At 48.6% G+C, this 26,095-nt stretch overlaps 1 protein-coding gene across 1 annotated transcript in view; it reads left to right on the top strand.

Annotated features, from left to right (window-relative positions):
* Positions 1–26,095, top strand: part of LOC138452311 (beta-1,4-galactosyltransferase 3-like) — a 332,033-nt gene that overhangs the window by 229,997 nt on the left and 75,941 nt on the right. Inside the window, exon 5 of the mRNA XM_069604963.1 lies at positions 5,798–5,920. Within this exon, the coding sequence (XP_069461064.1) occupies positions 5,798–5,920 (123 nt within the window). The remainder of the gene's footprint in view (positions 1–5,797; positions 5,921–26,095) is intronic.

The following is a 26,095-nucleotide window of genomic DNA, read 5'->3' on the forward strand; positions in this document are numbered from 1 at the left end:
TGGAACAGGAGCTGGAGGAGAGATTGAAGATTGCAGGCGGCTTTCAACAGGCAAGGGCTGCAGAAAAACCAGTCGTCCAAATACGGATACACATGGATAGCCTGCAGAAGAAGAGAGGCCGTGATCACCGACATTATCTTCGTGAAGACACGCGGCGCCCAGCTGATGCCAAAAGGAAGCGCCCGAACCTGGAAGTGCTCCTCTCCCATAGCGAAGCGCGGGTATATCCTGTGTGGATTGCAAATGAGAATATGCATGTACGCATCCTGAAGGTACAACATGCTGAGCCAATCGCCCATCTTCAAGGACGACCGTATCTGGCTGGGCGTGATCATCTTGAATTTCTCTTGGGGTAGGAAGAGATTGAACTGGGAAAGGTCTAGGATGGTGCGCAGGCTAGCCTGGTTGGGTTTGGGCACAGTAAACAGCCGGGAGTAGAAGCCCTCTCCTCGCTCCCCAAGGGGAACGGGTTCCACAGCTGAGGTCCAGCAGTTTCTGCACCTCGGCTTTTAGGGAGGGCGATCCCGACTGCTGAAAGGAGGGTTGAAGAGTAGGGTAGGGGGTAAGCGGAAGCCCGCCCGAGCGACTGACGAGACCCATCTGTCCTCGGTGATGGTTTGCCACGCCTCCCAATGAGACGCAATGGGTCCTCCCAAAAGGGCCTTGTGCGAGCGCAGAGAACCCTCATTTGACAGGCTTTTCAGTGGTGTTACCACCTGAACCTGAAGAGGAGGCTGAGGAGCAGGAGATAAACCGAGTCCGTTGCTGCCTCTGGCAGTTATTACCCGAAGGAGTATCCACTCTGTGGGATTTCCGGTCTAGAAACCCCCTGAAACCAGAGGAAGGCCGGCTTGGCGACAATGGTCTCTGGGTCCTAAAAGGAGTTTTAACCAGGATGGATAAGGACTTAGCTGTCTGGGTGCTAGCCTTCGTTTTGGTGAGCTCCACATCCGTTGTGGAATGGAAAAGCTCCTTACCGTCAAACGGCAATCCCGCCATAAAATCTTCCAGCTTCTCGACTGAAATGAGCTCCTCGAACTCGACAGACATTTCCACATCTTCATATTCACCTCGCTAACACCAGTTCTGCATTAGCCTGCTGGAGCTGCAAGGCTGAGTTAGCGAAAATCTTCCTCCGAAGGGAGTCGAGGAACTTGTCCTCCTTCCCCAGAACCTGAGTAGCCGTCGTAGAAGAGGATGCTGCTGGCCTGGACTGCAAAGTGGCCGCAGCCACCACTGTGGAGGAGGGGAACGGACAAGACGACAGGGCCACCTCTTCTGAAGAATGCAGCCTTTATCGCGCGTTAATGTTCTTATTGACAAAAAGTCCTCGGCCAAAACGTCATTCTGCAAGAACAGGCCGGTATGCTCCGAAGGAGACAGGGTGAACGCCCCCGAAAGCATACCCTCCTGCAGAGCGGGTGCCTCGGGCACCGGAACATCCAATAGGCACATCATGTTCAGTACCCGGTCATGACAAGCTCTAATAGAGCGGGGCTGGTCTTCGCTGTCCTTATCGCCCTGCGCATCATCTGACGGGTCAGGATCCTGCTGAACCGTGTCCGGCACTGCCTTGTCCACAGGGGACAATGGAGGCAAGGGCGGAAGGGTCGGGGGAGGCACCGCAGGCAAGGGCGGCGGAGCCCCCGGAGGAGCGGGTGGAGGCACAGGCGGGCAGATCTCCCTAAACAGACCCTTAAAATACTCTCTCATGGAGTCGGTACGCATGGGTGTCTGAAATTTGCCAAAAAAGGCATCCTCTGGAGACGGTTTCAGAGCTACCGGAGGAGGCCTCTCATGAGGAGGATAATTCCAGGAACGCAAAGGGGAGGGTTGCCACACAGGCCCATCCCCCGATGTATCCACAAAAATCAAGGGTGCCGAACCCACAGGCAACGAGACACTGTGCAGAAGGGGCATCTGGGTGGTCCAGTCGTAAACCGGGCGAAACGGATGCGCATAAGATTTTCATTTCACCCACAGAACCAACTCCTACACCTGAGGCCGATGGTGTAGTTGTAGGGGTAACACCCAAAATGGCCACCGTGGTGTGGCGGGAACGGCCGCCATTTTTCCATCATCTGAGGGGAACTGTGGCACGTGAGGAAGTGAGGCAGGGGTCCCCATCGATGGATCAGGGGTCTTAATTTTAGCCTTTACATAAGGAACCTCGGCTGAGACGGTACAATGAGGCCTGGAATGTTTCTGCGACATACCAATAGCCAAACTAGTCTTCACAGGAAGGACCTCGGCACTGCCGGTAAAGGAGGAACTCGCTCCTTGCCCCCTCAACAGTTCTGCCGTCGCCTCCAGAGCGGGAACGGTGAGAAACAACTTTCACCGATAAGGCCGTGCCGGGCCTCTCAGAAGTGCTGGTTTCTTTAGCCTGTGCGAGGGACCTCGGACCTAGGCCTGGTAACAGCCTTACGAGCGTGGGCCCAGAACATCCGTTCGGTAACACCAAGGCCTCGGGGCGTACCCCGGTACTTTTGAGGGAAGCCGATAAAGAGGCCTCAGAGCGAGCTCCGGTACCCCACGACTAACTAGAACTGGGTCTACAAGCAGACCCCACAGGAGGGGCCTCGGAGCGTACTCCGGTATCCACAGGCCCCTTAAGAAGACCCTCGGAGAAAACTCTGGTACAATGATTAGGCCCCGAGGGCACCGCGGGGCAAGCCCCGATGATAGAGCGGTCGACGCTCCTCCTGGCCCAGGAAGAACCCGGAAAGGTGTCTCCCGGCCGTGGTGCTCTGAAAAGTAAAGAACTTACCAGGTGTTTCTTCTTCTCGTCGATAAAAGATTGAAAATGCGAAGGAGTACATCGAAAGACTTCCACCGCTCCAACCGACGTTGAAGTGCCCGGACCAAAAGGGAATCGCAAAACAGGAGTCCCAACGGTGGTCCGGACCCAAACACTCTAAACAAAGAGGATGGGGATCTGCCCTCGCAAAGCGCCGGTGACACGATGAACAATCTGGAAAGTCTAGTTTGAACGACCTAGACAGACTAGTGCACGATCGCTAGCGTGAGCCAGAGAGGAGGAAAAAGGAAGAAAATCTTGTGGATTCAAGTGGGTCCAGTCCCGAACGAGCGGAGAAAAGGACTGATGGGCGATGTGCGGGGCAGAGCCGAGATGGGCGGGGTTACGGCCGCGTGCCGGGCCCCGCATAGAAAAAGAAAGGACTAAAAATGTTGAACATTTTTTTGGATGCTTTTACAAAGCGCTCCGGTCCCGTCCCACAGGACGGAGTAATGTCCCATAAGTATGGAGGAAAGGGGACGTAGGAGTATGAAGATCCAAAGTCCATCCGTAGCCCAATTCAAAACCATCTCCTAGGAGTCTGCCCAGCGTAGTGTTCAATGAGTCACTTGGTGTAAGGGATTTTAGTGTGTTCTTCATACTTTTCAGAATGTCCTCATTGATGCTTTGGTCTTTGTCCTGACGTTAGTCTTTTTTTTTAACTGTCTCACAATTATTGGTTTCTTGGATGAAAGGAGGGACCGACTGATTCACAACAGCTACGTTTGCAGAACCTGGATCAGGCTTGCGGTGTGCAGGTTTTTTTTTTACTGCTGGTGTGACGTTGCAAAGTCAGTATTTGCAACTATAGTAACCTACAAGGTTTCATTTTTTTTTTTGTTTGTTTTTATCACTCTTGCAGTCAATTTATGTGCTCGAACCATTCATAAAGATGACCTTTCCTGACAATTTTCATTGTGTTGAAAATTAATTGCACCCATTTATTTGCATGAAGTAACTCACAAAAATACAATTGTGCTGAGCAAGCAATGAGGAGCATAATCCCATTTGTGAAGTTTATTACTTGCAAAAGAGCATTTGGCTTGATATAAATTCTGCATAACCACAAAGCTAACCTTACCTTCTTGATACAGATCACAAATGTACTTTCATTTTGCCCTTTTGAGTCGTTCTCTAGTTCAGGTCCAGCTTCCTGCCTGTCTTTCAGTCGCCCAACCCCTTGCACCACCTCTCCATATCGTTCTCAAACCTACTTGATACTAACCTCGCTTTTCTCAAACCTTGTAACAAGTATTACTTTTTTATTTTATTTTTCTTAATGTTTTTGTGTTACCTCCATTTTATTGTTTCAGCCAGTTTCCTTCATAGTGCATGTGCGATTTGGGGTTAATTGTATTTACCTCCTTTCACTGTTGAAAGCATACTGACAAGTTGAACACCTTCAAGGAACGGATCTGCGCTTTCCAATGCTAGATAAGGGTAACTATCTGTGCTTGGCTTGGAGCAATTGTTCATAAGCCTGTGTAATAGGTTGCATCAAGCTACTGATGATGAGGCATGATTGGATATGAATCATTATCTACATGAACTGTTCACTGCAACTGGTTAGGTTATTTTAATTTGATTGTTTGTCTTCGCTGTATTCCCTTTTCCTAATGACAAAATGCACAAATATAGTTATTTAAAAAAAAAAGGCAACTATCCTTACTTGGGTTGGAATGGTGTGTAGTGTGCTCTTGTTTGAAGAGGTGTCCTGCTATGTGAACTCAGTGATCAGATTTCTCCTTCACTTCCTGCAGCACTGCAGGAACATATACAAGGACTGTGGAAGCATGTCACTCCACTGCCTCTGATATCGCCAGCAGAACATGGAGTTGTAAATGTGATACACATTTTTGGAATGCCTTTCATTTTTGTTCAGTCCTACAGGATCTGAATTTTGTCACACACATTAGTACCTAAAATTGTATTGAAACCTGCCAACACCTAACTGGTGAAAATGAGTGTGACTGAACTTCTTTGTTTGCTCCTCAGAAATGCATTAATTTCCAACTGAAACTATATAGCCAATCTACAGTATACACAGTAGTGCATGGTTAAAATAGAAAATCCAGCAGCACAATTAAGGATAGGAACTTCAATGTACTTAAGCAACTGCGATACATGAAGAACAGTGAATTAGTTTGGATGAGAAGAGCTGTATCACTGGAGGCAAACATTCTGTAAGGATAAACCACTGTTGAAGATACAGCAAAGTGACATGTCAAAACTTGCTCCTCTTGAAAGAACGGCCTATAAATTAAGATGCTTAAAAGATGTATGTGGAGAAATAGTTTGGATTTTTATGCATGGAAAGTAGAGCCACAGACCTTGAACAACAGAAGATGAAACTGCTTAATATGAGCTGTGAGGGCCAGAACCATCATGAAGACCAAAATAATTGGAGCAAAATTAATCCAGGTTAAAAAGGAAAGCTTTTCCTTCCTCTTTTCCTTGCCAAGTGCAATGTAAATTATTATTTTTTTATCTGAAAGTCTTTATCTGACACTAAAAAATAGAACAAATATTTACTACCGAAATGGTTTTTGTGGCATTCCTCTAGTAGATGTGATTTATTGCAATGGAACGATTAAGTCTGAACCTTCAGTGATTAAGGTTTCTGAGAACAGACATAAGCTTATGACCTGCAGTTGCTTTAGAACCTTTTTAGGACGATAAGGAACTTGGTCCAAAGCTAACCCGCTGCCCACAAAAACTGGTAGCCTGTATGTATAGGTGTGAAGTAGCATTTTGAAAATACTCAAATAGTCCTTTGCTCAACTGTCAGTCTCCCCTAGGTACAAAACTGCATATTCTATGCTGATTGCTACGATCTAAGTTGTGAGCAGCCCCAATCCAGGAGTGTACTAAAGTTGTGAGCCAAGATGATCTCTAGACTCATCTGAATTCTAGCAGTGTCTGCTCCTAGTGTTGCGTTTTAAAGAAACCTTATCTTAATCAGTGTTCATTCTAATATTTGAAACTGATCCTTTTCAGATTGCCATACAAGTCCTACTTCGGCGGGGTCTCTGCCCTAACTCCTGAGCAGTACATGAAGATGAATGGATTTCCAAACAATTACTGGGGCTGGGGAGGAGAGGATGACGACATTGCTGTCAGGTACAGTACTAATTACTCAGATTATCATTGTGTAGATTAGAACACTTTTAATTGACGTTTTTAATCCTTTTCGGTCCATGTCCTTTTGCAACAATGCAGATCAAACTTCAAGAAGGAGAATTTAAAATCAAACATTAAAATAAGGTAGAAATACATGAAAAAGAAGCTTTCATATGGAGAAAGGGGGGCACATTTTGATGATGCATAAAAGTAGAGTTCCAGTTAAGCTTTCACCACAACCACACAGCGTGACACAACATAGGAGTTAGCCCTAGGATCCAACTTTCTCTTCAAAACGCAGGACGCAGGCTCTTGAATAAGGGCTTGAGTTTTATTGCAATTGTTACTGGTCTTTATACTTCAGTAACGCTTGTGATAATGACTTCTGGTCCCTTTTTTCCTTGGCCTCTAAGATTTGGCTTTTGGGGCTATTTCATTGTCAACAGTTCGAAAATCCTTGGCTTTTGGTTTGTGATATAAAGTTCTTTGACCAGCAACTGAATGCACACTGAATAGGTATTTTGAATTCCAAGGAACGTATAGCTATTAAGAGTTGATGTATTTCTTTGTAACTCTATTTCGTAGAACTGTCTGGAGAAGGTTGCCTTGAATGGATTGTGTCCTCCAACGTATTACACATCTTTGACATGTAATGTCCACAGCTGTGCTGCTTTGGAAATTTTTCAGCAGAGGGCGTCCGGTGTGGGTCAATATCCCTCGAAGTCCTCCGTCGAGGGTGACCTCATTGGATGTTATAAATAGGACACACGGCGCCCATAGCCCCAATTCAGTTTTTTCCGCAAACGTGTTTGCTTCGAGAACTTGGCACGCCTTGTGTTACCTATTTCGAAAGAATGCCTTTGTCTTCTACCCCACTGACTCTGCGGTCTGTCTTTAAAAATGACGGGACTGTAAGTCCAAAATGTCCATCACGGACTTGCACCGTATCTGCTTGTGGTGTCTGGATGAAAGCCATGATACAGACTACTGCTCGAAGTGCCAGTCGTTGACTGCCAACGCCTTGCTGGAGCGTAAGAGGCATTTGCAGGTATGTCAGGTTTCCAAACTCCTTAAAACCAAAAAGTGTACAGGTATGTCTACCGATGACTCGAGGGGTGACTCTCCCCGTCAGAGGGAGTCCAGGGATTCCCGATCCCGGAGTGGTTCCCGCCACTCCTCCTCGTGGAGGCACTCCCGGAAGCGGCGTCACCATCCTCATTCCCCGTCCTCGTCGGATGATGGCTCTGCAAGGAAAGTGCCTTGTCCTCTAAATCCTCTACTCCAGAGGAATGGGAGAACCTCAGGGAGCAAATGCTGGCGATTTTTCAATCCAAGGGCACGGTTCCGTCCGTGCCTTTGGTAGAAGCAGTCGGGGGACGGTCTTGGTCCGATGCTCGCGCGCTCTCTGACCTGGGCACTCTGCGGGATAAACATCGGGAACCGTCAAGGTCCCATTCGGACAAGGCTCCGGTGGATCGCCAGAGACGCGCCAGATCTAGGTTGCGGTCTTTGTCCCCAACGAAAGCAGCGAAATCTAGCAAGGTGTCATGGACGGCATCGACAGTCGGCGCCGTGTCCATCGAGTGCGGCTGTTGGGGCGTTGCCTTCGGTCTGGCCTTTGGCGCCCTTGTCGACGCCAAAGCTGTCAGCGCCCTCGACGCCATCGGGACCAAATGGCCGGAATTTGCTGTTGGAGGCCCATTTGGCTGTGGCTCCTCCGAGAAAGGCTCTAAGACTGTGAGGCCTGTTATTGCCTCCAGGGCCGCTCCTGTCCCTAGGAAGGAGTTATTTCATTCTCTGCAAGACATTTATGAGGATGAGGAGAGGTCTGATGTGGAGTTGGAGCCTTTTGATACTCCTGGTGAAACACCTGAGGCTTCTGACATGGTCTTTTCTGAGGACAGTCAGTTGGAGGATCTGCGTCAGTCTCTACATGATGCCAGTGGTTTCGACACTTCTCCTGAGATGGAGTTTGGGAGACCAGAGCCTGGTGCTAATGCTGAATCCTCTTGTAGGAGGTTAATGTCGAGAGTCACGGAGTACCTAGGGTGGTCCAGCCCTCCAGTTCACTTCACCCAGGATAACCTGACTGATATTTTAGATCAGGGTCCATCCACTGACCCAGTGTTGCCATTTCACATGGCATTACAGAAGAGTGTGGCTGCTACTTGGCAGACCCCGGAGACTCTTCCGGCGGTCAACAAGTTGTTGACTAAGAAATACTGCCCATCCAGTAACGACCCTGGTTACCTACCCACTGACCTCACTCCTGAGAATTTGGTGGTCCAGGCAGCCACAGCCACCTCAAGGCAGGCTGCGTAGTCTCATCCCTCCTGATAAGGATGACAACACTTGGATGGATGGGCACGTAAGGTATTTTTGGCTGGGAGTATGGCACTGAAATCTGCCAACTCCACCTGTGCCTTGGCAACATTTTCACACACTGGAATTGTCTATCTAGCGGCTGAGCATATTCCCAAAGGGGAAGAAAGGGATGGGTTTCTTGCTATTGTGCAGGATGGCAAGGATGCCATGCGTGAATCCCTTCAGTATGGGCTGGACATGGCTGATAGTGTTAGCAGATCCATGGCTGTGAGCACCGTGACGCACATGTTTGGGTAGTTGCAGAAGTCTGGTTTTGCTCCGGATGTGCAGGGCCGTCTTCTCAACATGCCCTTTGATTGCTCTCATTTGTATGGCAGCAAGGCTGACGAAAGCCTTGAGAGGTTGCAGACCTCCAAAGCTGCTGCTAAATCTTGGGCGCAGCTGTGCGTCAACCTCTGCCTTTTTGTCTTAGGGGACAGCAGTGGAGGGTGGGTTCCTTTCGTTGCTACTCCTCTTTTGGTAGAACGAGCGGAGTGGCCAGTCAAATGGGACACTATTAAACTACCCATGGTGGACGGGAAAGAGGTGCCAAAGCCGCTCAGGCATCTGCATCTTTGCCTTCAGGCGCTGCTACAGCCGCTCAAATGGCTGAGGCCAGGTCCCATTGTTTTCCGGTTGGGGGCAGACTGTCTCAGCATCTGAGTGGTGAGCCATTACTTCAGATGTGTGGGTTCTGGAAACAATATCCCACTGCTCCTGCCTACCCTTCCTACGTCGGCCTCACGACAATCCACCGGGAAAACTCTTTGAAGATTCCAGACCCACTCCTTGTGCAGGAAATATTGAGCCTGCTGAAGAAAGGCACTATGGAACCATTGCCTGTGGTGGAGAGGAACAAGGGATGGTATTCCCCATATTTTTTTATTCCAAAGGCAGACTGGGGACTGAGACCCATCTTGGACATACGGTGCTTGAACAAGTTCCTCTGGAAGGACATGTCCAAGATGGTTGCTCTTTCTCAAGTTCTTCAGGCCCTTCGACTTAAGGATTGGTTGCTGTCTCTGGACCTACAGGATGCTTACTTTCATGTGCCGATACATCCAGTGCACAGAAAGTACCTGAGGTTTGTGGCTGGCAACTCGTACTTTCAGTTTCGGGTCCTGCCGTTCGGATTGACCTATGCCCTGAGGGTCTTCACCAAGCTCATGGTGGTGGCAGCGTATCTCAGTAGAGGGGTAGGGTTGAGGGTTCACGTCTACCCCTACCTGGACAACTGGTTGATCGGAGCGCGCGCTCCCGAACAAACTTTGCATCATCTCAGCCTCACCTGCCACTCCCTTCACGAGCTGGGCTTCTCCCTCAATTTCAAGAAGTTGCATTTGACACCTTCCCAACAGCTCCAGTAGATCGGGGCTGTGTTGGACACATCTTTGGGGAAGTGCTCGCCACCCAAGTTGAGGGCTCATCACATTGTACAGATGGTCAACAAATTTCAACATACCCAGTGTCTTCTGGCTTTCGAATTCTTAAGGTTCCTCGGCCTCATGGCATCCTGCATTTTCCTAGTGTCAGTGGCCAGACTGAGGATGAGATCCCTTCAATGGGCTCTCAAAACGCAGTGGTCAGTCCTTGGGCAAAATGTCATTTCCTCTTCAGATTCTGATCACGGTCTCACAGGATCTTCTGTGGTGGGCCAGCAAAGGGAATCTGATGAGGGGAGCATTTGTGTCCGGAAGTGACGGTAGTGGCAGATGCTTCCCTCACAGGATGGGGAGCTCACGCCAACGAGCTGTCCACCAGCGGTCGTTGGTCTCAGTCGGAGTCCAAACTCCACATAAATCTTTTGGAGCCGAGGGCTATCAGGCTAGCCCGGAAGGCTTTTCTGCTGTCTGTACGCGGGAAGAGTGTCCTGATCGTGACGGACAACACAGTGGCCATGCATTACCTTAACAAAAAAAGGGGAGGGGAGGGTCACTCCTGTTGCTGTTGTGCAGAGGGGCGATGCAGTTCTGGTTCTGGGCAATACAGCAAGGAATCTCACTCTCTGCAGCTCATCTGACTGGAGAGGAGAATGCGGCGGCGGATGCCCTGAGCAGGCAGAGCACAGTCTCCCACGAGTGGGAGTTAGCTCAGGAAGTCCTTCAGAAGATCTTTGCCCTTTGGGGAACCCCTTAAGTGGATCTGTTCGCGACCGGTGCCAACCGGAAGTGCAAGAGATTTTGCTCCAGGCAATTTCCTCCGAGAGGAGCTTTCGGGGACATGTTTGTCGTGGATTGGTCATTACCGCTTCTGTACAAGTTTCCTCCAGTCGCTGTTATTCCTCAGGTTCTAAGGAGGTCCGAAGGTTCAGCACTCGCATGATCCTAATTGCTCCAGATTGGGCCTGGAGAGCGTGGTCCCCGAACCTTCTAGAAATGTCCATCTGTCGTCCTTGACATCTTCTCTCTCACGAGGGGGGGTCGGGTTCTCCATCCAGGGGTCAGGAATCTCAACCTTCACGTTTGGTTTCTGAAAGATTGAGATATAAGGATTGGGACCTCCTAGAAGACGTGTTGGAGGTGTTGCTTTCGGCCAGACGTCCAGCAACTAAATCCCTGTACCTTTTGACGTAAGTTTTGCGACTGGTGCAGAGGACACAATGTCCATCCTTTTCAGTGTTCCATTCCAATGGTTCTTTATTGCTTTCTTTGGCCCACAAGGGTCTTCAATTGGGTACCATTAAACGTTACTTGGCTGCGCTGTCTATTTTCCAGCGCTCGTCTGAAGAATGTCTTATTTTTAGATTGCTTCAATTTCCCAATTTCTAAAAGGGCTCACAAATGTGTTCCCGCCATCCGCTTTTAAGTGCTGGTTTCGCATTGAATTTAGTTTTGAATTGCCTGATGGGTGCTCCGTTTGAGCCTTTGCATTCTTGTCCTTTGAGACTGTTGACCTTCAAGGCGGTTTTCTTGGATGCAGTTACATCTGCTTGCAGAGTGAGTGAATTGCAGGCACTTTCATCTAAGCAACCCTTTACTGTGTTCCCGAAGGATAGGGTTGTACTGAGGGTACGTCCGTCTTCCTACCTAATGTAATGTCTTGAGTTTCATTTGAGCCAGAAAAGTGGTACTTTCTATTCTCCTCATCCTGGTAAGGAAGAGGAGAGATTCCATAGGTTGGACCCTAGGAGAGCTTTGAGCTTTTATATTTTCAGGACGTCCAGGGTCAGCGTGGACGACCAACTGTTTGTGGGGTACACTGGACACTGATTGGGCCAGGCTGTTTCCAAACAGACCATGTCCAGGTGGATTATCCTCACCATTACTGAATGTTAAATTGGCTGGCAAAGACCATCCTGAGGGTTTGCTAGCTCACTCCACCAGGGGCATGGTTACATCCAGAGCCTTGCAACGGTGAGTTCCTGTTAAGAATATTTGTGATGCTGCAACTTGGTCTTCCAGCCATACCTTTGTCAAACATTACTCCCTGGATACTTTCCATGGTCGGGATGAGACCTTTGGTAAAGCAGTGCTTTATTCTGCCATCTGATTGGGTATTGCTAAATTCTTCTCCCTCCTCCAATCACTGATACTGCTTTGGGAGTCTGTCAAAGATGTGGAATAAGTTGGAGGACACAATCCATTCGAAGAACAAGTTACTTATCAACTGGTAACGTTCTTTCGACTGGATGATCCTCAACGCATTCCTCATCGCCCTCCCTGTCTTCCCCTCTGAAGAATTTCCAATTTCCTATGCTATTGCAGCTTGCATTCCCACTGGGCTATGTGCAGTCAAGCAGGCATTGTATACGAGCATGTCGCATGTTGTGGAGGGGAAAAAAACATGAATTGAGGCTACGGGCGCTGTGCGTCCTATTTATAACATCTGATGACGTCACCCTCGACGGACGGAGGCCTTGGAGGGACATCGACCTGACGCCATCGACACAGGACGCCCTCTGCCGAAAAATTTCTGAAGCAGCATAGCTGTGGACATTACATGTCAAAGATGTGGAATACATTGGAAGAACATCTAGTCGAAAGAAAGTTACCAGTTGGTAAGTAACGTGTCGTCCCCAAACTATAATACAGGCATGATCAGTTACGGAAGACTGCATCGGAATACCCTTAAACATGGCCTTATACAGTTCTTATGTGGAAGATTCTTTCCACTTGGTGGATTACAAGGTTCCTCCAGTGACTGATTTAATGCTGGATCTTCTTATTTACCACTTTTGGTAATTCCCTTTTTAAATGTTGCTCCAGTAATCAACAGTCCTTTTTTAGGTACTAGCCTCTTGACATGTGAGTCGAGTAGACGGAAATGTAGCTGTTGAGGTATCCCATCCAGGATTGGAAAGTGGGCTTGCTCCTTTGGAAATGTTTTCCACTTCAGCGTTTCCCTTCAGCATATGCAAGATATGTTCTGAAGATTCTTGTAAAAAGTCAAACTTGGGAAGGAGGGCGTTAGGCAAGATTGTATGCAGTACCCTTTGGTTGCCATACAACAACCCTGACCACCTGGCAATAGGAACCCAAGCTTTGGTATAAGTCTGTACTAGACAGGTTGGTAGCGTGTTGAGCAGCCAGGCTCATCTCAAGAGGGGTCAGTGTGAGCTGTAGGGGAGTTAGAGATTCACATTGACCAGTAGCCAAATGAACTCTTAAACACAAGGTTTCTTGATTGAACAATTATTAATTTATCAGCCAGTTAGAATAAGCCTTCTTCAGAAGGGAGCAATATAAAGCAACACACATGTAAACTTCAAAAATACACACCCTTAGTTATCTAAATTAGTAAATACCCATTTGGGATGACATACAAGCACTACCTACACCCTCCGGTGACTTCAATAGCCAGGGTGCTGTTGACATTAATCTATCACTGTTGCATTTAGTATGTTCTTGAGAGTAGTGTTAAAGAGAAGAGAATTCAGAATAAGAAAAGTATTCACGCAGTTATTCTTAAGCAGGTAAGTACTTTCAATACAACCCCCAATGCAAAGTCAGTTAACCCTTTCCTGGAAAGAAGGCAAAACGCAGAAGTAGAAGAGATGGGTCATTAGGGAGCCAGGACAGCCAAGCCAATGTTAATTTAGCAAAAGTCAAAATGAACTGAAGCACTTCTTGCAGGTAAGTGTTATACTGGGCACACAGAATATAACTAGAGAAGCTGAGGGTAAAAGGGCTTACCTGAACTTCACATATGGCCTGGTTTGAATTGTTGTGCCCGAAGTATGTATGACTTAATAGTAATAAGACCTTCCCAATAATCAACCCAACCAGCTGGAAGAATCCCAAAGCTTATGCAATGGATCACCGGGAAGGGCGTGTTGTTCCCCATCACGATGAATGCCGGAGTTGAAGAGAGCTGCAGGTGCTGCAGATGGGTCTTGGTTTGAATCTTCTCCACCAATAAGAGGAAGGGACTTGGAGGTGCACTCTAACTAGATAACCCAATCTAAATAAGTAACCAATGATATGCCTTTCCTACCTGAGAAGTGAAATGGTAAGTCATTGAAGAGCAGGATGAATCCAAGGAAATGAAAATAAGGAAGGTTGGTTATTGAGGGACTATATCCCGAACGGTACGAGACACTTGCTAGAGTCGGGGTGGTGCATCACAAATCAGCAAAGCGTCTGCACTGGATAAAAGTGTGGAGGTACAAATGATAGGAGCAAGATCCCAATGATGATTGAAAGCAACAGTTGCAGTAGAGTGATTGATGGCAGATATAACGTAGGCACTTCAGGGAAAACAGTCTGAATTCCTCTAGTTGGGAGACACAGCACAACTGGCGAGGAAATTCAGAACTGCAGGTGTTGATGCTGCTAGAAATAGAGGCAAGTCTACCTTTAAGCTTGCAAGTAGATGGCAGCCGCGATATACAGAGAGGAAGGACGCCGAGACCACGTGCTCTTTTCAGATGGATGAAAGTGAAGTTGGCCGCGTACTCCGTATGGCTGAAAATGCAGCTGAGCTGAACAGGAATGCTGAACAGACTTTGTGCTCCAAACAACTGGTAGGCAGGTCGAGCTGGAAGGCGTTGCCCTCCGGGTGGCTGGAAAGCAGGCTGATTTGGAGACTACGCATGCAGCTGCGGAAAACGGCTGAGCTGAATTTTGAACGTCAAAAAGATTTTGCGCTCTGAGCGACTGATAGGCAGGTCGAGCTGGGATAAACCCAGGAAGGCGCTGCAGAACTAGCAGATAAAGGCTCAGAATCAACCTGAGCGAGAAAAGTGGGAAAAACAAACTTAGCCTTCATTGGAACTGTAATTGGAAGCATTGGATTCCTAGCTCAGCCGGGCTTATGAATGAAACAAAAACACCCCCAGACAAGCGATCAAACTTGTGTAACTTGCTGGTCCCGAGAACGTTTCCTAATGCTAACACTGTCTCCATGGGAACCATCCACATAGTCTGTATCGTGAATAGAATGGTCTGGCAGCCATTCTCAGTGCGAAATGTTGTTTGCTAAATAAAGCTTTTGGACTCTTAAGATCTCAAGGAAGTATTAGATGTCAGCTTTGCATGCATGACAGTAAGTAGAAAGTCTTTCCCAATGTTTTTAAAACGTCTTTGTAGAATAGAAGAAATCAAAGTAGGGCCACAAGCTGATTAGGCTTGTGAGGTAAGGAAGCTGCAAGCAACTCTTCAAGAGCTACCAAGACCAGTCTCCAATGAAGACAGGCAAGGGAGCACAACAAGAGATAAGTTCTCTCAGACTTTACGGTACCTTAAGATTGAAGGAAAGTGCAGAAGATGACTTCTGTTCCTGTGCAGCTCTGCAGATCTGGTGTTCCTGGGCCTCAGTCGTTGGGACAAGATGGAGGACTTCTGGAGACTCATGCACTACAATGGGATAGTCACCGCCTGCAACTGGCAATCTTCAAACAAGTGGCACTTCGGTGTTTCAGCTCCTCGTGTCCACTGCAAATGGCAACACTGCGGTTCCTGGCTGTCCTTGGCTTTCCTTGCATCTGGGGTCCCACACTCTGAGGGAGCTCAGGCTCAGCCAGTCCTACTTCCTGGGTGTCCGGAGGATCTTCCTGAAGCTCTTGGTCAGCTTCAAAGCAACGCATGCGATCTGGTGTTCCTCTCCCTGGCTAGTCGGTTCCAGCAGCAACTGCAGTGGAATTTCAACCAGCTCCGAGAGGATGTCCAAGTGGCTCACTTTAGAGTTGATTGGTCCCACCAACTCAAAGGGAAAAGTTGTCCTTGCAGGGGCGTCTGTCGATACACATTTGGATTTTCAGCACAGCAGCAGGCCTTCACCGGTCAAATCAACGGTCTAGGAGTTGCAGTAGGCATCCTCTTCAATTCGGATTCCTTCGTCCAGTGGGCGACTCTGCCTTCCAAGCCAAAAAGCCTCCCTTTTTTATGTAGGTTTCTCCGATTCATTCCAGCCCAGCTGTCAGTCGACCAGCAGGGTAGCTATCCTTGTCGGAGAGCCAGCCGGCCAATCGACCAAGAGTGCATTCCTGTCTCCTAGGAGACTAAGCACAGGGAGTTTCGGGCACCTCCCTCACTTCCTGCCTACCCCAGACACCCTAGAGCCAGAGGTGGGCTTCACTCGTGAATCCTGCCAAAGGCGAAATGAACAAAGGGACCAAACCTTGAGATTTATTCTGTGCGCCAAACCAGAAGGACCTTTCCACAAAGAAATGGTGAAAAAAGACTTGTGCCATTTTGACAAATGGCACCCATGGGTGCTTTACCGTGGCTGCGAACGCAGCCCGCGGTAAGCGCACAATGGTAGTTAAGTAAACCACTGCCACCAGCCATTCATCGAGGAAAGGGTAACATGAAAATGTTACATGAGAAGCCAGACAAAGGGGATACTAAGTAACCCCTCCAGCACCCTATTGTAAGATAGTGTGCGCTGGGTCTAGAAAGTTACAAAATTAAGTAAAGTCAATTTCACTTTACTGCTCTGGAAAACAATTTATCCCAGAGAAGGTATTTAAACCTTGGGGAAAGCTGCAAGACTTCCCTGTGCCACTGCCCTGGTGGGAAATGCAATAAGGGTCCCCCCCAGGGGAGGAAGTGCCAGTTGTGCCCATTGGTGACACAACAGTTAAGCGCATGGATGGAAACATCCCAGCGAAGAGGGAGGTCTACCACCCCAAAGTGTAAGTGCAAGGTGCAGGCAAATCACCCGACAGGGCGGGGGTTACTGGTGGCAATTGGGCAGAGGCCAGGACCCTGTTAGGCTCGTGAGGGACCAGCCCGCCAATCTCAGCAACAGGGTATGGGTAGCATGGGAGGGGGATAGGGAAGCAGGAGAAGAGAAAGGTCTTGAGTTGTTTGCAGAACTTGAGTTGGTCGGTTCAAGACGGAGAGGGAGACTGTTCCATAGGAGGGAGCCAGCTGAGGAGAGAGATCAGCCACAGCCCTCTGCTTGGGGAAATGTTTGATCAGCAGAGAGTTTGAACAAGAAGCTCAAAGGGATCTGAAAAGAGAGTATTCAATAAGGAACTGAAGGTAGCATGGTTCCAGGCCCCAGACAGCCTTGCTGATGATGCAAAGGGTCTCAAATGTGATCCTTGCGACAACAAGGAGCCTATGGAGAGATTTTGGAGCTGGAGAGATAAGTTCCAGGGCCTGAGGCCAAGGAGAAGTTTTACAGTCCTATTCTGGATTAGTTGAAGAGGATGGAGTGAAGAAAGAGGCAGGTTGAGGTAGAGGCTGTTACAGTAATCCAGCCTGGAGTGGACCAGGGCTCTAGAGATGTTGCGCTTCTGGGGAAAGTGGAGTAAAGGGATAATGCCTCAAAGGAGGTGAAGTTGAAATTGGGTCTTCTTGGCAAGGTCCGAGATTTGAGTAAAGGAGAGCGAGAGAGGAGTCCAAGATTACTCCAAGGTTTCTGGCCTCAGTGGAAGGAGAGGGAGGCCAGAGTGCTGGAGGGAAACTGGGAGCAGATGTCCCTTAAAACCAAGATCAGTGGGGGTGCACCAAGACTGAATAGCAGACAGGCAGTCGGGATGATGGAGGAAGAGGGGAGCTTGAAGAACACGGCATAACACTGGAGGTGAGAGAAGGCAGAGATCATGTGGACAAGGATTGCAAGGTAGAGGAAGGTCCACCAATGTAGTGCCCAGTCAGAGATACCAAGGGTATCTTGGAGCCTCTTTATGCGGATAGAATGGTTGACCGTGTTGAAGGCGGAAGAGAGGTCAAGAAGATGGAGACCATCAGGAGAGTTAGAATCAAGATTTGCAAGCAATTCGTCACGGTTATTCAGGAGAGTGGTTTCTATGCCTCTCGATGATCAGAGTCCAGATTGATGGACGTGTAAACCACCAACGAGCTCAGTGTGTTGGGGGAAGACCAACTTCTCCAAGAGTTTCACAGGAAAGGGTGTAGTAGAGATAGGGCGGTAGTTGGCTGGACACGAGGGGTCAGCTGAAGACTTTTTTTAGGAGGAGGGTGGGGCGCAAAGGAGTGCTTAGGAGAAGAGAAAGAGCCAGATGGTAAGGAGTGGTTGCAGAAGTCGGCAAGAGCCGGAGCAAAGGATGAGCAGATGTCCTTTATGGTTCTGGAAGAACAGGGAGAAACCTGTTTGGATGAGTCCTTCATTGAGTGGACTAATTTAGAGATCTCATCCGTTGTGATATGGGAGTAGTTTGCCTAACTTTAGCCTTCTTCTCTGAGTCTCGATCGATTGCTTTGTGTTTTATTTTGTTATGGCGCCATCATGCCTCTGGGTTCATTGCTCCGCGATACAAAGAAACTGAAGTAAAGAATAAGTAGTGGGTGGGGGTTGCGGAGAGGCCAAGGGAGGCAGATGGATAGGAGAAGGGGAGGAAGGGGAAGAAGAGAGGTCAAAATATCCTGAGTCTTGGAGGTGAAATGGGTGGCAAGTGTAGTACAGAGGGTTTCAGAAGCAAGAGGTGAGGTGGAGACTATTGATTGATTGGCTAGTTCCTTGCAGATTTTGAAGAGTTCAGCCGTGCTGGAGGCTACAGAGATACAGGCCTGTATGTGGGCCCTCTTTTTGGTAATGATTGACAAACTGGCCTGTTGTCTACTCCAAAAGGCAATACAGTCTGAGGATGAACCCGAGGTCTGCCACTTCCGTTCAGCAACTCTGCACTTGCAGCGTTTCAGAGTGGCTAGATTGAAGTCTTACCAGCTGTTGAGTTTGGAGGCAGGTTTCGGGCGGATCCTCATGACCGGGTCAAGAGTGTTAGTGATGGCAAGAGGAAGATTGGCCAGGACAGAGTCGGTGGGAGAGTCAAGGGGAGGGGAAGGAGGATAGATGAAGGTGGAGGCAAACGCAGCAGCTGATACTCGTTTCATCGTTTGGATGACAGCAAAGTAGGCTGGGAGTGCTGGTGGAGGTTCTGTCAAGGGGCCGAGAGGGTCCAGATGAGGAGAGAGTGGTCATACCAGGAGCGAGAGGGTTGGTGAGCGGGAGATCATGGATAAAGGCATCAAGAGTGTGTCCAGCAGTGTGGATAGAGCCAGAAGGGCGAATAGTGAGGGAGAAAGAGGTACAAAGATCACGGAAGAGACCAGGTGGATGTTGAAGTCGCCAAGGAGGAGTTGTTTAGAGGTAGAAGTCTGGAGCGAGGAGGTGAAGTCTGCCCATTTTGAGGAAGACGGACACTCAGCCCAGAGGCCTGTAGATGGAGGCGAGGGTGAGGGAGTGGGAGAGACACCAAGCTTGCAGACAAGACTTTCAAAGAAATAGTACTGGATGGGTATGAGAGCGTTAGGCACACACTCTGGAAAGATCAGGGCTACACCACCACCAGGTTGGTTTGTCCAAGGCTTGGAGAGGATCTTGTAGCCCTCAAGGAGAAGGGAGTCAAAAGCATTGACAGAGCTGGCATTGGACCACATCTCTGTGAGAGCGAGGACGTTGCGATTAAACTCTTCAAGAAGGAGGCAGATGTCGGAAGAATGTTTGACGGCGGATTGAGCGTTTAGAGTGGCTAAATGTAGTCGGTTACTGTGATGCTGGAAATGCATTGGAGGGACAGGGCCTCCATGTCCTGTACTCCCTTATGTGTGTTCTGTTATTTTCTGCACTGGAGCCCAGTGGGACCCCTGGCAGTGCAGCTCTTCCTCCATTTGGTCATGGTGAACAGAGACCCTTATGGCTTCCATGGGTGGGGGTACAGCCCTGTACCCCTTTTGTATGTTTCTAGGCACCTGTGTGGTACCCACAGAGCAGGGTATGGGCTGGTGGCATCTCCATGCTGATTGTGACCGGTGCTCCCAGTATCCTCCATTTTGGGATACCCAGGCCCTGCCATAGGAATCAGTGGATTCCTGATAGAAGGCAAGATGGTCCCTGGGGCCTCTTGGTTTCTGTTGCCTTGTTTTCCCAGTCCTGGGAAGCCCCGACTCTCCCTTCCCCTGACTAGCTGTTGGGTGGAGGAACCATATATGGTATTTTGGGGAATTCCAGGCCAGACTGTCTGGAGCCTTCCCAGTGGCTGTATGTTGTCGGTACACCCTGGGGTGGGACCTGTGTGAATAGCGTGTGGCCAATATGATTCTTTGTTATGGGTGTCTGGTTTCTGTGTATGTGACACAATGAATTAGAGGTCCCGACCTGAAAATGATGACATGAATGCAGTGTGGTTTACTGAAAGGATGGGTGCTTGCCCCAATCCACATTCCTTGTTATGGGAGTTTGGGTGGAAGTGAATGGCCTGAATGCATGTGAACCTGATTGGCTACCTGCCTGCACGAATGCCCTTCTGTGTGATTGGCTGACTAAGCCTGGCTCAGCCAGAGTGAATGAGGAACAGATGTGTATATCTGGGGACCTCTCACATACCAATTTGTTCAGAAGCTGAATTCGAAACTTGAAGCTCATCCTTGAGGCCAAGCTGGAAGAAGAGTTGTTGCTGCATTTCCATCGGCAAAATCTAAAAGCTGTCTAGTCTGTCAAGGAATGATCCGAGAGGACCTGGCTAAGAGATCTCTCCCCGAGCTACGAAGGACCCTTGTGTAAAACCTACTGCTCTCCGGGGCTCCCTGAAAGGCTGTCGACCGGAGAAGGGGTCTGCCGAGAATCTTGACGTGAGGCACTGGGACATTGAGGCCATCGAAGTCCATTGCCGTCAGCCGGGGTTCCTAGAATTTCCGTACCGGCTGGAAGCCAGTTGAGTCATGTCACCCAGAAGCAGGGACAGCTTGACGATGTGCTGCTCGACTAGCAGAGCTGCAACGCTCCACCTTGACTAAGAACATTTGAACAAAGGGCTACCTCGCTATCAGTCAACCGCTTTGTCATGCCGGAGAAAGTAGAGGTCGTCGGCTACTGGGGAAAGTCCGCTGGTGAGTTTCCCCACCACCCGAAGCCAACAAAGACACTGACTGAGTGAAGATCCGAGGACCAGCCCGTGCTAGAGTCCCACTCGCCAAAGCTATCCTGAGGTATGTGCTGCGGCTGCAGTACCGACAAGCCAGAGGACCGCTGAAGCAGCTCCAGATACCCAACGGCTGCTGCTGGGCCTACATCTGTCACGGAGTCTTCTTTGTGGCACCGAACACTTTGCATAAAAGTTGACTGCACGCCTCATCTTACCAGGACTTCCTCGAACGATCGTTGAAGAGCACACCAAAGATTGAAGCTACTGTCTCGATGTCAGTGATCCACTTTTCTTTGAGGAATCTCAACGACCTGTGGCTCGTGCCTTAAAGGGAGTCCACCTCAAGGGATCCGTCAAAAAAAACTGTCCAACCTCTTCTATCGCGGGTACATTGAGGTAGTTGAACTTTTTGACGAGGAAACAAGACTGATTAAACATTAATGAACTGGGCTTGTCAATACTTTTATTACATGTTGCCCAGGTGGGGGTGGATACTCGCTCAGAATTGTCTTAGTAGCTAGAGAACTGTTACGCTCACCTGGTATCCACGGGTACGCCACTCAGCCCTGGTTGGTTGCCGGAACCTTCTCCCCAATTTCCGGATGGTGTCTTCGGAGGAAGTCTAGCCTGAAAACAGAGGAGGGCTGGGTTCAAGACTGGCTGACTCAGGTTAAGTATCCTCCCACCAACCCTTTGGCGTCAGCCCTTAGGCCCTCTCCTCGCCTTGTTGTGGTATTAGGCATGCTCTCCATCCTGCTTTCTTAGCAGGGGTGCTTAGTCTTCAGTGGGCATGGGCGACCGAGTTATTTCACTGGTGCATGCCCGTTCAAGTGTCTTTAAGGTAGGTTTTATTGCAGCACTTTTTTGTAAAGCGCTGTTTGTTCTTGCCTGCCTTTCTTTGGTGATTATAATGTCCTTTCTTTCTCCCTAGGCGTGCAGGAGATTTGTCTTGCCTTTGCTAACCTGTGTCTCCTCTCTTCCTTCCAGGTCGCGCTGTAGTTCTCCAGCGGGTGTTGAACTCCAGAACTATGCCGGCTGGCAGGTGACAAGCCAGGTAAGCTTCTTGTGATGTTTGTGGCTTAAACAATGCCGGAGTATGCCTTTTCTAATGTTGTCTTTCTCCTTTTCCTTTTCAGGTCGCTTTGTTCCAGTAGGTATGCGGTGCCTAGAAGATGTTCACTCGAGAGCTGATAACAGGATGGAGATTGCAGGTAAGATTCTATTAATGATGTTCCTTTTGTCTCCTCTGTAGGCTCGTTGCGCTGAGGCTTGCAGGTATCACAGGACATTGTGAGCGTTGCATTGCAGTCTGCAAAGTAACGCGAAGCGTGCTCTGTTGCTTGAGTGTGGTTTAAATAGCCTCCCAGCAAAGTACTCCAGGTAAAGTAGTCCCAGGCCACCACACCCAAAACAATATACCGCATAGCTTAGTTCTTAGGAACCAAGATATGCGAATGCCTCCATGTTAACTGCAGGCCCAATGAAAAGTAGTTTCCCTTCAAACATGTTCTCCACAATGAATATGAGCTTGGCGCCAGGACAGACTCCAAGAGTCTTGGGAGTGGATGCAAGGCCTGAATGGAGCTCCGAACCCTGACCTTACCTGGCAAGTAGACTTGCCAGTGGGGGTCTGGGGTAAGGGTCATGACAAGAACACATGTAGCCATTGCTTAACTTGACCTGCCTTCCTTCGTTATGATTGATACACCTTGCTGCATGATTTGTAGGCTACATAAGAACTGTCAGCAGTTGATGCATTTTAAAAGCATCTGAAGATAATTGTGGTACCACATCAAAACAGTATATAGTTGTTATATTAAAATTACCACTGTACAAAGTGTTTGTGTATATATCTCTGAATCTTATATTTTTTTTATAAAGAACTGTGTTGGCACATAACAGTGTTTGGACAATTCTTTGTGGGAGCATGGGGACTCGCTGTACCTAAAGAACCAGCCTGCATCACCTCCTGAGAGCATAAGCCTTGGTTGCCCACCCATAAACTACCACATAGAGAACCTTGGCTGCGTTGCTCTTGCCTCTACTCTGCCATATAGAAGGCAGAAGGACAGATGCCCCCCCCCCCCTCCAGTCTTTACAGTCACTACCTTTTTTGAAGGTTTTCCGAGGAGAGGTACAGGGGTTGGTACACCCATCAGAGGTGCTGAAGGAGCTGCTGAGAGAGGGAGTAGTAGCTGGAGAAGGTAGGAAGTTGATGAGCGTCTGCAGGCATTGATCAAAGAGAAAGATTTGGTCGAGGACCCTAGGCTTTGACAGTACCATTGTGATAGACATAGATGATGCACCAAGAGGATCAGAAGTACTTGCCATCTAGTGCCGCCATTAATGGGTGAAGAGGAAAAAGGGGAGAGTAGAGATCAGATGAGGGGTCCAGAGGTCTGGAGAGGGGACAGAGAAGAGGATAGCGGTGATAGTGCTACTTCCAGACAGACTAACATAGGTGTCAGTAATAGGTAGGCCAAGAGATATTTTTAAAACATTTTTCTTCCAGACCTCATGAGAAAGGAGGGATATGTGATTAAGTTAGAATAGATGGGAGAGATGGTGCCATTGAGGTGGAGGAAGAAAGAGGGACAGATTGGAGAGACTGCACAATGTACAGGCAAACACACCAGGTGGCCTAGTAGCCGAGGGAGGTAGGCGGATGCACAGATGTAGGCCCACCTAAATTCAAATTTTCCCAAAAGCACTAAAACGCAGCACAAAATGGAGGATCCACAGATGTGGGCACACCTTAACGACAGAGCATAGATGAGATCAGCAAGGCAATGCAAGAGAAAGGCATCTATATTTGAAGTTTCCATTTGAGAGGCAGCATTTGGCTTGGCATGCTAGGTGAACTTTGAGGGACTCCTAATAGATAGGGTTGGACTGTTGAGACAGGATTGGGTCGAAGTTATAAAAGGTTAGGAGTTTGGAATGTTTGCATATATCTTTCCGGTTGGTTTACTATGTGATTTGTTACTGTGAAAACTACAAAAGAGACATTGCAAGTGATCCCAAAAGTACATGTTTGATCTATAGTACCTACCTGAACTTACTTACAACAGTGTGCCTTGGAGTATATAATAAATGTCTATTTGTATATAACTCCTCGGAGTGTAAGTGTGTTCTTAAACCATGGTATGCTCTGAGGTCTTTGTACCTCACTACAGCCCTCCTTAGACGAAGCCTGGCTGCTCACCACACTACCATACCATTGGGTAGTTGAGGCTGATCCTAAGTGGTGTAATCCTGTTTACCCTTGGTGGGCTTTCCTATGTCCTGTCATACAGTGATGTTTGCAACCCTCCCTAACAGTGCTCCTCTGGTAGATGAACTCTGATTGATCAGGGTCTATCAGTATTAAGTTATTTAGCTACACTTTTTGCAATGATCTTGGTAAAATGTTATGTCTTAATTTATTGGAGCAGTCGACCTGTATATAGAACATAATGTTTGATCCTTAGTTACGAGCCTTCAGTGTCATGGGAAATATGGGATTCCTCCATTTTACTGGAAATCGAGCCTGACTCATGTAACTGATAACTCAAGAGTTTAATCAGTCGAGGGTCAGTTGTTTATATAAAAATACTGTTTTGCTCTTAACAGAGCTGTCTCCAGTTTAATAGTTTGTAGAGCATTTCATTGCTCTGTGATTCAGGTCAATTATTTTAAGAGTTCCTATGATTGTATTGGTTTTATGTACATCCTCTGCTAGTCCTAGTTTTTCCTCGAGCTTCTATTCTGCAACTTTCCTGTGCTTGTTTTTGCTAGTAATTGCCATTCTGATGCTTGTTAATCTGCTTAGAATCACATGCTGTGCATATGGTCCGACATCCAGTGGTAACTGCAGAGTATTGCATCTTGGCTTTCGGGGGACCGAAAGGGGACATCGGCATAGGCGTGTCTGAAACACTATCCCTATCGTGACGCATGTAGTACCCAATATCCCTCACGCCGAGGTCCCTCAGATTGTTTTTTTCCGGCCAGCTAACTGGTCGCCCTATAGCGGAGCTCTTCATGAGACATTGTTTATCTTACCGAATTGTCGGTTTTTCCCTGTTAAGTCACTTCGCATTCCCCGTTAAGTCACTTCGCCCATCAAGAACATTTTCAACGAAGACTACGGGGGAATCGTCTACGGCTGTGGGTTCCGGCGCCTAAGATCCGGCGTTCGGACTTCCATGTTGTCGGGCTTTCTGGCCGGCCTAAACAGTAGGGAGAGTGGGCTCGGGGTTTGCCATACTGTTATGACTTTCCTCTTTTACACTGCTTTCCTTTTTGGTCTGGTCACCCTTCCCTTTTGCTATGGAAAGGACTCCATTTTGATTCTGCCCTGTGTGTAGGGTCAGATATCCGTGGAAAGACGAGCACACGTCGTGTAACGCTTGTCTCCCCCTAGAGCACGACGAGAAGCGGTGTTCGGCGTGTAAACTCCTTAAACCCTTAAGGAGCGCCGGTTGAAGCAGTGGGCCGCGTACGGAATGTCACGCGTGGAGCCTCCCTCCCCTGCCGCGACACCAGCCGAAAGTGACGGGGGTACATTGGATAACCAAACGTCCAACACGGACGTTATAGACCTTGAGGCAGACTATTCTAGGGCCGCCACGCCCGTCCCCGACCCTTCCAGGCTCGACTTCGGTCTTGCTACAGGGACCACACCCGGTGACGGGGGCGTACAATCGCACTGCACAAAGCACACAACCCAAGTGCCCTCCTCGACGACTTCGTCGAAGAAGGCGAAAGCGCCACCAGCTCTGCTGGAAACTTCGGCGGCGCCCACGGATCGGTCTGATCCGAAGCCTTCCCCTGCATCCGCAGCAGCCCATGACGACTGGGCATAAGAAACATAACAAGGGCGCTACTCTCCAAACTACACGTGACGAAGTTTCAGAACAAGAAATTTCGGCGGTTTCCAAGGCCCGTACAGGCCCGAAAACTAAGAGTAGGCCTCTACCTGAAAAACCACCCACTGGCCCTTCTGGAGCCGCAGAGGAAATGTTCACTGCCGACACATCATCGGAGGCGTTGTCTCCCGAAGATTTGGTGACTATCCGTAAGAGCATCAATAGGATTGCTACGGCGGTGGGCCTAGTACCGGTCCCGCCCACAGTTATGGGCCAATCTGCCGAAAAGTTTTCCACTGATTGGGAAGACAATCCCAAAGACTCTTACGAAGAAAGCCAGTTACCCCTCTCAAGCACCCTGAGGAGATCCTCTCAACGCCTTAGGACGGAGAACACGGTTCCTACTCAGTTAGGTCAATTTGGGTCATCCAAATGGACCACGGAGCAATTCGAGGGGTGTATGGATCGGCTGGAACAGTTTTTCAGGGCTTCTGATCAACCTCCGCCAAAAAAGCTTGGGTTGACCCTAACCCTCAAACACAAGATGTCCAACACCTAGATGTCCAACACCAAGTTGTCCATCAAGAAGATCCACCCCGATTCGACAAGCTTCCCCGGTGGATGATCAAATGGCTTTCAACAACATGTTGAAAAAAGCAGCGGAATTCTTTAAAATTGCCACGCTGG

This window comes from Ambystoma mexicanum, chromosome 1p (genome assembly GCF_040938575.1).
Source record: "Ambystoma mexicanum isolate Mex_15411 chromosome 1p, UKY_AmexF1_1, whole genome shotgun sequence".
In the NCBI taxonomy this organism is placed as follows: domain Eukaryota; kingdom Metazoa; phylum Chordata; class Amphibia; order Caudata; family Ambystomatidae; genus Ambystoma; species Ambystoma mexicanum.